Below are 15,334 nucleotides of genomic sequence, written 5' to 3'. Positions count from 1 at the left end.
ATAAGCTCTACCATTCATTCATTGTTTTTGGTTCTTGGTGTAGTGTTTACTAACATCTCCTCTCTCCCACACCCAATGTGGAAACAAGATGAAAATTTATTAAGAAGGTAAGGTCATTTGACATACAATCTCCAAATTGAATCCACTAGAATTTCATAGGTAGGGCCACCAGGTAAAATACAGAGGACTCAGTTAAATTCAAATTGTTGACAAACAAGGAATAACTTTTTAATTTAAATATAAGTATGTCCCATGCAATATTTGGGACATACTTATGCTAGAAAATTATTCTTGCTGATCTGAAATTAATATTTAATGGAGTATTTTATATTCTTATTCTCATGTGCTAAATCTGGCAACCCTACTCATGAGATTGCCTCCGAAAACACAATTAAAATTTTTGTAGTCTCCTCTGTAATGCAAACAAAGAATATCCAGTTGCTTGATGCTGGCAGAACTCCATCTGGGAGGCTTCTTTGGGAAGGGAGGAGAGTGGTGGGCAGCAATGAAAAGACTAATGGTGTTCTGACTGGTACTCTACAACCCAGTGAGGAAGGGGTGGGTGGCTGGAAATATGGCATGGCAGGATCTTGTGTGGGTGTCTCTCTCTGGTCCCTGTCATAGACTGTAATTATTAATTGAATGATTGTCTGTTTCGTGCCAGAAGGTAGGCCTGATGGGAATTCGGGATGTAATCATGGCCAAGACTTTCTTGGTCTTGGAATATGATGATGACCAAGACTCTAGCAAAAGAGATACATATTCAACAAACAGCTACACAAATAAATTAGAATTATATTATTACTATAACTATAGTACGGTCGTGCCCTTGTAATGTTTTTTCAGGGGTTTCTGGATATCCTCCCAATGCAAAAAGAAAACAAATTGGTCATTTCCCTATGAAACTGATCAGAATAGATGTGTTTCCGAATCTTTATCTCAGTATCATCCCCCACCATGATGCTTTCTCGGACTATTTTTTACCCTAATCACCCTTCCCTCCACGAAATTTTAATGTAACGAATATTCTTTATACCTGTTAATGCACTGTAATTCTTTAGGGGAGCCACAGACCATGTTAATATCTAATTTGGCATAACCCTTCTCCCAAGAACAAAGGCAATTATTATTTTTTGTTGTATATTGCCCTTGTCGAGAATGGTGGTATAGATTTCCTTCCCTGATGGGTGGAATAGCCCAGGGAGCAGGAAATCTTGATTCACTGGAAACAATGTCGTATGGAGTCACTATTAATGCTTGGGTTTGGGGATCAGACTCCCTGGATTCAATTGTCAGCTCTGCCCCCTCGTTAGTGTAACCGTGGGCAAGTTACTTAGCCACCAAGCAACTAAATTTCCTTGTCTGTGAAACTGACATAAAAATTAGTGTCTTCCTGTAAGTTGCAGCATTTGATAGTACCATTAGAAAATTATAGTTAACAGTAATTTATTGCATATTTCAAAATAGCTAGAAGAGAAGAATTGTAAGTTTCCAACACAAAGAAAGGATAAAAGTTTGAGGTGATGGAAATTCCAGTTACCCTGGTTTAATCATTGCACTTTGTATACAGGTACCAAAATATCACATGTGACCCCCGAAAATATGTACAACTATTGTTCATCAATTTTAAAATAGAAAAAGTAATAGTTCCTTCCTCATAGGACTTTTGTCAGGACATTCAGGTGCTTAAAACAGTCTGTCACTGTTACCTTTTATTCTTGTCATCAAATAAAAGTTTAAAGTTGGAAATTATGTCTTCAAGATGCAACGATGGTAGGCAGAGAGAGAAAGGGTGGTGGCTGAGTGGTGAAAACGGCCAAGTATGCAATGCATTAAGTAAACTGGAGCTGTCGCAGGGAACAGGGAAATTCTGGCACTCCAGGACCTGGAGGCCTTGTTTTTTGTAACCTCTATGTGACTCTGGGTAAGTGGGCTAAATGCACATCAAAGGGAACCCTTGAGCCAGAAAAATAACACAGCATTTAGAAAAGGTACAAAGCCAAGCCACAGAAGTTACACCAAAATAGCATGGGACCATGAAGCCTCCCTTCTAATGACTTTGGCAGGATTGATGATTAGCTTAAAGCAACCAGAGCCCTTTCTTAGAGATGGGGATGAGGTCAGCCCCAACCCCCGGATTCTTCGTCTAAAATGGACCACTGGGCATATGGAGATTCTCCCAGGAAAGCAGAAGGAGAGGTTGTTGTTGGAGAAGTAGCCACGCTTGGCCACTCTTTGCTCCGATACTTGCTGAAGGATCGTAGGGCAGTTGTTCCCTGTGCATGAAAAACTCTCCTCTTCCCTTCTCTGGTTAATTTTCAGTCACCTTTCAGATCAAAGCACAGCCATCCTGTTCTCAGTAAAGCCTTCCCTGATTTTCATGAGTGGATCAAACTCTTTGATTTAGCTTTTTATGGGATTGAGAGGAATAACCTCAAATCCCCTCCCCACTCAGTAGCACTTATTACGGTTGAAATTTTACATTTGTTGGTGGAATTATTTACTGTCATCCTCTCCCTGAAGACATGTAACCCCAACACTTAGAATATATCATGGCTCAGAGAAGACACTCAAAGTGGCTTTTAAATGAATTAATGAATAATACTTTCTCTTATTTTCTAAAATAGAAAACAAGCTACTTAGCATGTGTGTGTTAGGAGGAGGGGTACTTACCCTTTAACCAGTCCCCTTTAATTTAATTACCGTGTAGAGCTAAAATAGCACCAGGTGCTCAAGACCATTTGGGACATTTGTATTGCAGAATTTTATGAGCTCAGCCATTTTGACTTCACTGTCTATGAAAGGCAAAGGTTATTTTAAATTCCAACATTTTGCCATTTTGTATACTTTTAAATGGAACTGGAGCTATTCCAGTATCAACTATCACAAAATTCATTTCCAGACATTAGTTCTTTATCTTAACTTGAACTTAGAATCTGCCCAATGGATGACTCCTTCTTGGTATTAAAAAATTCAGCAAAGAAGATGTTGTGTCTTGCATCAAATAGTAAAGTTCATGTTATTTGCAGACATCCTTTGGGGAAGCAATGCGCTGCCTTGGAAGAGCTCTAGACAGGAGCCAGAAGTTCAGACTTGAGGCCAGGTTGTGCCCTTGTTCAGCATTGGGCAGATCATTGGCCTCAGTTTCTCCATCCATGAAAATTCATGCATTGGACCAGATGGGCTTTAAGACTCTTTCCAGGATCAAAAAATACTATCAAACTTTCTGAATTTGTCCATATTCTTTTTTTTTTTTTTTTTTTTTTTTGAGATGGTGTCTTATTCTGTTGCCTAGGCTGGAGTACAGTGGCACGATCATGGCTCACTGCAGCCTCCTGGGCTCAAGCAATCCTCCTGCCTCGGCCTCCAAGTAGCTGGGACCACAGGTGCAAGCCACCATGCCCAGCTCATTTTTTATTATTTGTAGAGATAGGGTTTCACCATGTTGCCCTGGCTGGTCTTGAACTCCTGACCTCAAGAAATCCTCCCACATCGGCCTCCCAAAGTGCTGGGATTACAAGTGTTGGGCCACCACACCTGGCCCATACCCCATTTTTATTGCAATACATTTTTTCTTTTAGTCAGAAAATTTAGTCAAGGATATTACATCCCTGGGAATTTAAAGGGATTGAGTCACAAGTATCCGGAGCAAAAAAATCATAAAATGAAGATGTTTAGGATCAAGAGGTTAGGTCAGATTAACCTGATGTTAAAATTATGAGTACCAATATTCACTCATGTCAAGATAGATTCTGACTATAATTCTCCCAACTCTTCCTTTATCTCATGACTCAGTGGGTGGCAGAGTGTAGAAATTAACACCCCCTTGCTGAAGAAATCAGGTGTCCTGGAATTGGACTTCAGGGCAGCTGCTCAGAGAGAGACAGAAAAAGAGAAGGGAGACAAGGACAGAGGAAGAGAGAGAAAGACAGAGGGATGGAGGGGGAGGAAGGGAAGAAGGGAAGGAAGAGAGAGGAAGAGAGGAAATAAAGACCGAATGGATAACATTTGAAGAAGTTTTAATTGTGGAGTGTAGGGGCTGCACCTAAAAGTGAAGAAGTAGGTTTTGTGGACACTCTTCCAATTCAAAACCCTTTCACCAAGTTCCAGTCTAGTTGTCTTTTACTAACTTTATAGCCTAACTCAGTCATCCCCAAAGTGGAGTGTGGAGAAAAATTTCAGAAGTTCTATATTTATTTTAACTCTTCTTTAATTTCTAATTTTGATTAGTAAAATGATACATGTTTATAATATATACATAAATAAGTATGCATGTATTGAAGGTGGAAATTCAAAATGTTTTTACTAATGGGAACTTGATTGAAACCATTTGGAGACCAGTGGCCTAAATCAGAACTCCATATTCTAACAGCAAAGGGCGTCTTACCACCACCTTGATTCCTAATGAGTTACTTACATAAACATAATTAATAATGCTTCTATGTTTCTTTTTTAAAAGAAAAAATCTTAACTTTTTCCAAGATTTTAACACAAGTCCACATTCACAGTAAAAAATTTTTAAATACAGAAAAATATAAAGGAGAAAATTAACATTATGTATAACCTCAGTCCGTGTTTATTAAAAAGAGATCTTCCATTTTTAAAATTTTGAGACCATTTTGAATGTTTTCCTTTCATTTTTTTAACTCTTTAGGGTGCTGAAAAGTCACCCACCACTTCAGCTGACCTTAAGTCAGACAAAGCCAACTTTACATCCCAGGAGACCCAAGGGGCAGTTAAGAATCCCAAAGGATGTAACCCATCAGGGCACACACAGTCCACGACAACCCCTGAAACTGCAAAGGAAGGCATCAAGGAGAAATCAGGCCCCACCTCTCTGCCTCTGGGCAAACTGTTTTGGAAAAAGGTAAGTCTAATTTTCAAGCTTTAGAGAGTCGTCAGGGTGGGGATGACTCGAGAAATTCTTTCTGTTGGGCTAACTGTTGTCCTCAACAATGTATGGAAGGTATTTTTTCTTCTTCTTCAAAATGTCTCGACTTGCCATTGAGTTGAAGCCTTCTAATGTGTTCCCAGAAAGAATGAAATGCCTGTCATGTTATAAACATGTGTTTCGTGGGGAAGAAGAGGAAATGAACAAGTAGAATTTTTCATTCTTTGAGTGACTTCATTTCATGACAGAGGGTTGTGGTATTTCATGATTTCATTTTCATTCTGAAATGGTTTAAAATTCTGGCTTCAGCCGGGCACAGTGGCTCACCCCTGTAATTCCAGCACTTTGGGAGGCCAAGGTGGGCGGATCACGAGGTCGGGAGATCGAGACCATCCTGGTTAACCCGGTGAAACCCTGTCTCTACTAAAAATACAAAAAATTAGCCCGGTGTGGTGGCCGGCGCCTGTAGTCCCAGCTGCTTGGGAGGCTGAGGCAGGAGAATGGGGTGAACCTGGGAGGCAGAGGTTGCAGTGAGCCGAGATCGTGCCGCTGCACTCCAGCCTGAGTGACTGAGCGAGACTCCATCTCAAAAAAACAAAAAACAAAAAACAAAAAAACCTGGCTTCTTCGTGGGCTCTTTGAGCACTCTTACTCTGGCAAGACGAGCCACCTAGGGGCTCTCTGTCTTCACTCCTCCCCAGTCAGGCAGAATCATTCATTATCAGCCACTAGGTCTCCACTCTCCTTTTAGAAACCTAGGGGGTGTCCATCAGTTCACCACTAGGCTAGGCACACACTGTGCTCTATGACAGGAAAAGTCAAACCACTGTCCGATTTTGTTCCCGTCTGAGGTCTGAGTGGTGCAAGGACAGGGGGATTAGGGCTGAGTTATTCTAGATCTATTCCTCAATTATCATTGCTGAGCAAGCCTCAGCTGCTACACATGTGCAGAGCTTGTGTCTGTTTTAAATTTGGCCAAAAGATGAGCAAGAAGTTGGAGATGAGGGTGTGGGTGGAATTCGTAGAGTTGGAAAAATCTAACTTCAGAATTTCATCAAAACATCTATTGCACTTGGCACACCACGCAAAGCAGATGATGAATGCAGATGTCACTGTGGTGTCAGCTTTACTCTCTCGTCCAGAATCCAGCTGGATGCAGGGCCTGTTCCCTGTTTGCTTCCTGTCATACAGAAACCTTCCTTCTAGGTTCTTCCCAGAACACAATCTTCAATATTTCATAAAAACTTTGGATGATGTCAGCTGACACATTCTGTTGTAATCGTTTTTCTTCATCACCCACCATTACTTATCTGAAAATATCTTTTACCAGCAATATAATAGAAGAAACAATTTCCAAGTGAGTTATATGTGTATTTGGGAGACAAGAGAGAAGACTTAAGTGGCCCATATTTGAATAATTTTAGTTAAATAATTATCACGTATTCATATGCATATTCAAGGTGCCTTAGGAAAAATAGAGTTAGCACATTAAATTTGAGATTAACATATGTTTTGCTCAAGGTTAAATAAGCATATGTTGTTGAAAAAGGAATCTAATAAAAAGGATAGTGTTATATCAATAATCGTTCTGATAGTAGATAAATAATGGTAAATTTGGGTCCTCCAAGACGCAGACACCAAGACAGAATTGACATGCAAGAGATTTATTGGAGGAAGATATCGGTGAAGAAGTAAGAGTGGCAGGGCTAGGTACAGAGAGCCTTCAGACTACAGAGAGTTCTGACCATCTAGGAAGAAAGAGAGAGAAGGAAGGAGGAATGGGTGGAGAAAGCCTCAAACTGAGGGTGGTTCTAAGAAAGTCCTGACCAAGCCAGTGGAGAATCGTAGAGTACAGATTGCGTGTTCTGGGAGGCCCACACTGGACCGGAATGAATGGCTCAGTCAGTACTCTTGTCGTGCCCAGTCATTGGTAAGAGCCCCCAGGGAGAGGAGTGGATGCTAAAGCCTTGACGGGTGGGGCTGTCCTTCTTGCAGGAATCTGAACAGCACGTTTCCATGGCTGCTACAGATGATACGATATGGCAAAAACCACACAGGTGGCGTGCCAGTGGCTGAAGTTTGAGGAACACTGATGTAAGAGCTAAAAGTTTGAAATCAGACAGATCTGATTTTGAGACTCAGTTCGTCTCTATGAGCTTTCGTTTCCTCACTTGTAATATGCAAATGATAACAGTACCTATGTCAAACAAATGAAGTAAGGATTCAGTGAAATAATGATGGTAAAACCTCCAACACTGGACCTAGTACAAAAGTGCCCATTGAACAGTGTTACCTCTCATCTGTTTCCTCTGTGCTCGGGAGGGTTGAAGAACTAACCGTGCCGGCCTGTTTATCTTTCTGTACTGTCCGGTTTGAGAAAGCTGCTAAACTGTTGCCTCAAGTGCTTATTTAATGTTTGGAATCTACAAGAGATACAATGGTTCTTCTCTGAAGTTCAAGCTATTCCTTTGAAAAACAATGTCAGGACAACTTGACATTCATCTCCCTAATGATAGAACTTCATGATTTCAGTCTCACTGTCTTTTGCGCCACTATTTAGCTTTATTTATTTAGTATATCATTAAAAATATGAAGTTAAAAGAAATCAAAAACCAAATCCCCTGTGTCTCTCCTTCTTGCGCCTAATCAGAAGAAAAGGCTCTACAAGGAAGTTTTACTTACTCGACAATATTTTAATTGCTTCATTTGTGCTAAGTTGTTTTGTGCTAAATAGTTTGTGCTAAATACTAGGCATTGAAAAAGCAGCAGTAAACAAGTGTCTGTCCTTTCCTAGCTTATATTCTTGTAAGAAAGCGTATGTTCTAGTAGAAAACAAAATGAGGACCTTTGTTTCCTTTAAATTACAAAGACTATGATTATAAATTCACCCTTGTAAATTTTTGAAGAGTTTCGAAAAATGCAAAGGGAAATTCTAGGAAATTCTTACATTTTCTTATATTTTCACTGATAACTAACCTAACCTCTCTTTCTTCTCTCATTTTTAGTTGAAAAGCTTTCAAACATACTGATTTTCAAGTTTATAAGCCTGTAGTTATGGACAGCAGAAACGAATTTTTCCCAAAACAGGCTATGGATATGAACGTATAAGTTGTTTTGATTTATAGTCTTTATTGCTAGAGTAGTTATTATTATAAAATTTAAAAAATACCTTTAAGGAAACCAATTTCAAATTATGTTGTATTTTCCAAAAACATGTTTAAAATGCAGTTAACTGGAGTAAATATGCCCTTTATTGTTCTGAGTAAACTGGGTTCTCACTTGCCCTGTGATACAAATAACAGGTTAAATGTGAGATCCAGGCATGGCTCAAAGAACTGACTCAAAGAGGATGCTATAATACATCAGTCATAAGTTATTTACACTATTTGAGTTTCTTTTCCTCATTTGTTGAATAAGAGGATTGGGATACATAATGTTGATAATTCTTGTGTATGACAAGGCTTACATAACAGAATCAGAAAGGTTGAACTATGTATCCTTGGACAAATTGCTTGACCACTCAAAGACCCTCCTTTCTAATCTATAAAATAAGGACTATGTTTTTCTCACAGTATTGTTATAAGAAACCAATAATTGTACATATAAAGCACCTAATATACAGTATGTGCTCAATGAATGATGTCCTCATTTCTTCAAGTATGAACAATCAGTGGTCATGACTAACTACGCACGTGTGGCTTCTGGTGTTAACACCACCCTAAGTACAAAACAAGTATAAAATTCATTTGCTATCATCAAAAGATTTGAAATCCATTTGGAGGACCATGATACACACACACACACATGTATTTGTAATTAATAATTGATATATTTGGAATATCTTCAAAATAGCCCTTTTCTGCTTTCCTTTGGGGGAGACAAAGAGTGGGGTGGGAAGAGAATGTGCACTCTGAAGCCACAGAGACATTATCAGGTCTCAGTTCTGACAGTTACTGACTGAATTTTAGCGGAGCACTTAAACTCTTGAGCCTCAGTTTCTTCAGTTGTAAAATTGGCCAATGATACCTATCTTTCATGTTTATTGGGAGGAATGAGAAAGAAAGAAAAGAAAGAAAAGAGAAAGAAAGAAAGAAAGAAAGAAAGAAAGAAAGAAAGAAAGAAAGAAAGAAAGAAAGAGAAAGAAAGAGAAAAAAAGAAAGAAAGAAAGAGAAAAAAAGAAAGAAAGAAAGAAGGAAGGAAGGAAGGAAGGAAGGAAGGAAGGAAAGAAGGAAAAGAACACCAAAAGACTGATATTCAGTGAATTATAACCCCATTCTGAAACAATGAAATTTGCAATTTAGTGTTACTCTCTGGAGTACAGGTAACAAATGCTATGGTTGTTTAGAAAAGGGAGTAATCAGTGTACGTCAAAACAGACTTAAGAACTTAAAAAAATGTATCTGAATCTTTTGGGTGATTTGTTTCAAATACAGATTTTAACACCTTCCCATTGGGGATTCTGGTTGAGAAAATGTGGGCATATGTCTGGACAATTATGGAAGCACTTGAAAGATGGGCTGACCAATCTGGGCTTAATAGAAAATGTCTTAGGGCTACTGTGAGCTTAATGAACTCAGAAGAGCTGTCACATGATCAAAATGATGCTTTTAGAAGACTCACTAGGAACAGGGCAAATGCTGGCTTAAGTGTTACCATATGAAAGTCTTTTAAAGAAACCTTAAGAATTGAATTTGCTCTTTAAAGGAGAAGCAACTCTGTTATTCTAGTTTCTATGGATAAGCTATCTGCTGTTTAGCTCCCCTATTCTTAGCAATATAAATGTCCATACAGGAGCCGGTAGATTTCAGACTAGACTTTTTTATTGTCACCGTTAATGAGGCTGGACCTCAACTGTGGATCATCCACCACAACGTACTCATTGGCAGTAGAAAATAATGAACTGAAAAATGATGCTCCTGGTTCCTTAGCTCACAGGCTTCCTGTTATATAGAGAACATACAGAAAGAAGGGAGAAGTTGCCTTCATTTGTCTTTATGTATGAGCACGGAAACAATGCCCAATACAAATACAGGTTAAATGTGAGATCCAGGCTTGGCTCAAAGAGCGAACTCAGAGGATGCTCTAATACATCAGTCAGCTTTCAAGGAGAGTAGAGACACACCTCAAGCCCCAAAGGCAGGTGTGATGTTCGAGTAAGAGCAAAGGTTTAATAGATGTTCCAGTAGAGACCTAGAAATTAAAGGAGATTGGTTTCCATTTTGAATACTAGCTTGGAATACACCATAAAGCACTGAACCCACTGCCTGACAATAATAGCCTAAGAGTGGCCCTACAATGTGGGTTGTCATCATTATTATCTTTATTAGCATTACTATTTTTTTCAACTCTGTGCAATTGCATCTAATGCATGCTACTAAGCTGGAGGAATGCAAGCCAACAAAGAATATTTATTAAGAAACACAACACATTGCAAGGAGCTGTCTTTGGAAAGGCCTCTGGAATCTGGCCTCAGCCCTGTTTATTCAAAATTTTTATCAGTTAACTTGGACAACGACCAAGTCAAAAGAACATTTATCAAGTTTACAAGCTGGGTGGGTTCACTAATGTAGTCCAAAATATAAACAATATGAATCTCAAAATAATGGCACAATGGGCTGAAGTTAGTATGACCTAGAATATTTGGTTTTCAAAGATCAACATGCCACTATGTTATGGTACTTGGGCCATCAAGATTTTAACTAAGACCCACATTGTCCCCTACTCCATTCCAACTTTGGAACCTAATATAACCTATTAGTTAGCAGTGTTAAAAATGTCTGTTTATAAGGGGTTCAGTAGCAAACATACATCTGGCCCAAGCCGGCTTAAGAACATTTCAAAAGCGATATAGAATTACTCAAGAAAATTCCTAAATAGGTCTAGTAGATCTAGCCAATGTCACTGCTTCCCAGCATTTATAAAAATCGCTACTGTTAATTGAAAATATACCATGTGCAGGTACCGTGCTAAGTGCTTTACATAAACAAAATAAATATCAGCAATTTTCGTAGAATGCTGAGCATAAATGAATCCATGCCCACACAAATCCCATCCAGATAGTTCCAGGGATCCAAGATAGGTGATCATGAATCAGCCTGGGCTGCCATATGTCCCTTCTGGGTGGTCACCCCCAAGCCACACCACTGCCACCACCGCAGCCACCAAGGAGATGATCCGTGCCAATTTATCCCACTCGTCACTGCTGCTGGGACTCCCAAGCCCACCGGAGTTCACCTGTCTCTTGCAAGGCAACAGGCAGAAAACGTTTTCCTTCCATGTTAAGCTCAGTGCTGAAAGGAGAATCCCGCTGCAGCTGCTTGGGCCCCAGAGTGACCCCATTTGGCAAGACCCACCGTCGGCATCCATACAGCCCCTTTTCTCTCCAGTCCACACCCAATTCAAGAGTAGCTGAGCTGGACTGGGTTGTGCTACCAGTCACCAGCACCCTACCCAGAACCACTATTTCCCACAAGCCCTGGAGGTTGCTGATTCTGGAGTTCCCATTGCTCCTGGTAAATTCTCTTTCTAGGGTCCATTTCTTGAAACCTTTATTTTTGCTCCACTTCAATGCATTCTGGCTTATAGAAAAGTCTATAAACCACTGTACCCTAATTCCAGACATGGTTCAAGTTGTTCCTGCCGCTCCCCCATACGCATACCTTCCAGGATCTCCAACTCCCGTGTAAATGAGAGTCTTCATGTAAGTACCAAGAGGAACCATGTGGGTTTGACTCCAGCCACCAGGCTTCAGTGAGTCGCAGCTGTGCTTCAGCCGTGATTTTCCCTCCACAGGCTTTATTTTATTTTTCCTTAAAACAACGCCATGATCGGTAGATAGTCTAACAGTCAGCCTTTGAGTTAAGTGAACTGAGGTGCAGAGAAGTGTGATTAATTTGCCCAAGATTGCATTGCTGAAACACTGAATTTGTACCTGATTCCTTAGTGTATGGTGCTCTAGACTTGGATTCTGAGCAGATTTTCTTTTACATGTATCAAACGCTAAAAGGGGGATCAGAACCTGTCCTCTTATTATCCATTTTTGAATTCTTATATTAACTGGATATTTTGACAACTGCTAACAGAAGGCTACACTTGTAGGCCAGTGTGCAAATGTACAAAAATAGTTCAAAATTATTTAGAATGGCTCTTGGACACAATCTGAGAAGCATTGAATCATTTACATAGTGCATTTATCTCCTGTTTTCATTCTGCTCCAATTCTCCTGGTGACATTAAGAATCTCTTCTTGGCCGGGCGTGGTGGCTCATGCGTGTAATCCCAGCACTTTGAGAGGCCAAGTTGGGCAGATCACAAGGTCAGCAGATCAAGATCATCCTGGCTAACACGGGGAAACCCCGTTTCCACAAATTTAATACAAAAAATTAGCCGGGCATGGTGGCAGGCGCCTGTAGTCCCAGCTACTCGGGAGGCTGAGGCAGGAGAATGGTGTGAACCTGGGAGGCGGAGCTTGCAGTGAGCCAAGATTGTGCCACTGTACTCCAGCCTGGGTGACAGAGCAAGACTCTGTCTCAAAAAAAAAAAAAAGACGTCTCTTCTTGATATTCACAGGCATTTATTACTGTACAAACACCTGCTGATCTCTTTTTTAAAGACTTAAAAACAATTAGAACTTAATGCATGTTTTTTATTTATTGTACTTTTTAATACGTACTACTACTTATAGCAAGGATGTTGATATGACATTTACTGTAATGATAAGGCATTTCTTTTAAAATATATTTAACTTTAAAAAGTAAAATACATTTAAGTAAAAAATATTAAGTAAAAATATATTTAAGTAAAAAGAGGGTCAGTTTAAAGAAAAACATCAACTAAATAGAGGTGGTACATGGTCAGGTCAAGAATTAGAACATGGTATGAAAATCACTGAAGTCTGAGAGATGCTCAACTAAATTAGTTCCCAAAAGTAGTGCTTTGCCAAATAGCCAGACTTTAAAAATATAAAATAGCAATTCCTTTTGAAACAGACAATATTTATAATGCCAGATTTAAAACATCAGAAAGATGTGGAGGTCTGAAACCATAATGAAGATTTTAAAAATCTGTTCAGAAGCAGCCACTTATATTCCTCACTATCACCTACATTGGTAATGGAATCTATACCAAGTTACCAGTTGCTTCTGAAATATAGTGAGCAATGAACAGCCAGAAACTTTCTAGACACGGGCAATCAAAGATAAAAACTAGTCTTGTTGCAATAAACTGGGACAGGAAAAAGGGTGTGAAAACCTAGAAGTACTGTTCTTAAATAATGGAAGAGTTTTCTCAGTCTAATATAAACAGTATAATGATTCCTGAAACTTTTGTGGGCTGACCTTAGGTCTGGCTTTAAAGATACCATTTGGTTCATTACCTGTTCATAGTATTAACTAGTGTCTGACTAACCTCAGAGAAAAGGGGTGCAGTTTAAAGAAAGTATCTGATTTGGTTTGGCTGTGTCCCCACCTAAATCTCATCTCAAATTGTGATCCCCATAATCCCCAGGTGTCAAAGGAGGGACCTGATAGGAGGTGATTGGATCATGGGGGGAGCTTCCCCCATGCTGTTCTCTTGATAGCGAGTGAATTTTCATAAGATATGATGGCTTAATAAGGGGCTCTTCTCCCTTCACTCTCTCTTGCCTGCCACCATGTAAGATGTGCCTGTTTCCCCTTCCACCATGATTGTAAGTTTCCTGAGGCCTCCCCAGCCATGTGGAACTGTGAATCTATTAAACCTCTTTCCTTTATAAATTACCCAGTCTCAGGTAGTATCTTTATAGCAGTGTAAAAACAGATTAATACAGTAACACTACTGCTAATTTCTTCTGAACACACTGCAATTTCCTGATAATCAGAAGCTTCCAGAAATTCAACAATCTCTTTTAGGAACATTTTTGTGCCCAGAGAAACTTCACTATGGGAAGAAGATAACTAGAAATAAATTATGCAATCTGAAGATCTCATCTAGAGAGACAATAAGTCTGTATGTGAAGAAAGAAGTTCACACAATTGCCAAAAAAATGTGTTTCTGACCCTTGAAGTCATCATAGCAGGGGAAAATTTGGTTTTTAGATGTAAAATAAATGCATTAGAAACATTTCTACCACTTTCTGGTTCTAGTTTAACTGGAACAAGTGGCTTCACCTCTCTGAACCTCTATTTCTTACTCTGTAAGTGATCACAATACTTACCATTTTGGGGTGCTTTGAGTGAGATAATATATAATGCAAGATGCCTAGTGCAGAAGATATATTTGTAAATATTACTTCCTGTCTTCCCCTCCCCTGGATGTCTTAAAGAAAAAAAATAGGACTTAGTAACAAAATGGATATAGACAGAGTTCTTAACTTGTAATCCAAGAGGAGAGACACAGAAGGTCTATGAATCCTGAAATTATTTGCAAAGTATATTGTTTATGTGCATTTCTCTGGGAGGAGAGTCCAGATCTATGAAATGAGTCTCAAAGTGGTCTGTAACATCCACACCCGTCCGTCCAGAAGTTTAAGAACCACCAAAAGAAAGATACAAAAATGAACTCCAAAGTTGGCTGATAGAATAATTGTGACTTTGAACTTTGACAGAATCGGGATAACTCCTATCCCACTTGGGGCAGGACTGCATATGCCAGAATTACTCCAGGGAGTATAATGGTGTTTGAATGTAGATAAGTAGGACTGCAGCAATCTAGCCTTCCACAGACATGTTTTAGTCAAATTGAATTTTGACTTGATGAACTTGGCCTAGACTGAGGCCTGATGAAAGCAGCGGCCCCTACTGCTGGCCCCTGTGCTATGGTCAGGATAGGGCTTGGACCTTGCCTATTGTATTATAAAGCCTGCTTGCTCAAAAGGGCCACTGAATGAGTTTCTCTGGACTTATTACCAGAATTTTCCTGAGCAGCTTCTTTGTTTTTACCTAACAGTGACTCTGTATTGAATGATTAATTGCATTTCTCTCTTTTCATCAGCTACTAGAAAATATAAAGACAAGTACGTTGCTTACCTACAGCAGTTAGCATTTTCTTGCTTACCTACAGCAGTTAGCATTTTCTGTGACAACACTTCTGCTTGCTCCATTTGTATCATGGCTGCATCCGTGTTTTAATTTTCTCTTGGTTGCATTTTAAAATACATAACTATATATATATACATATATATATACATATATACTGTTTTCATTTTTGTAAGTCTCCTTCAAGTCCTTTTTAGAATGAGGTGTACATAGGCAATTCAGTGTCCCCAAATGCACCACAAGACTGTGAGCCCAACTAACCCTTTGCTTTTATGTAACAATTTTGTTTTTGTAACCTTTTAACTCTCACTTTTGTTTTTATCTTCCTTTAGTCAGTTAAAGAGGACTCAGTCCCCACAGGTGCAGAGGAGAATGTAAGTTACACATTGCACAGCAGAATCATTCCATTCTCATCTTCCGCCATGTTGGAC

The 15,334-nt window shown here is 39.4% G+C and overlaps 1 protein-coding gene across 6 annotated transcripts in view; it reads left to right on the top strand.

Annotated features, from left to right (window-relative positions):
* Positions 1 to 15,334, top strand: part of BCAS1 (brain enriched myelin associated protein 1) — a 126,739-nt gene that overhangs the window by 79,523 nt on the left and 31,882 nt on the right. For 4 of the 6 annotated variants that reach the window (XM_015148753.3, XM_028828519.2, XM_015148750.3 and 1 more), the window contains 2 exons: positions 4,655 to 4,867; positions 15,236 to 15,277. In XM_015148753.3, coding sequence (XP_015004239.3) covers positions 4,655 to 4,867; positions 15,236 to 15,277 — 255 coding nt within the window. The remainder of the gene's footprint in view (positions 1 to 4,654; positions 4,868 to 15,235; positions 15,278 to 15,334) is intronic. The other 2 variants (XM_077952007.1, XM_077952006.1) reach the window with 1 other exon arrangement.

This window comes from Macaca mulatta, chromosome 10 (assembly GCF_049350105.2).
Source record: "Macaca mulatta isolate MMU2019108-1 chromosome 10, T2T-MMU8v2.0, whole genome shotgun sequence".
NCBI lineage: Eukaryota > Metazoa > Chordata > Mammalia > Primates > Cercopithecidae > Macaca > Macaca mulatta.
Note: the sequence above shows the minus strand (reverse complement) of the source record. Positions and strands in the feature narration are given on the sequence as shown.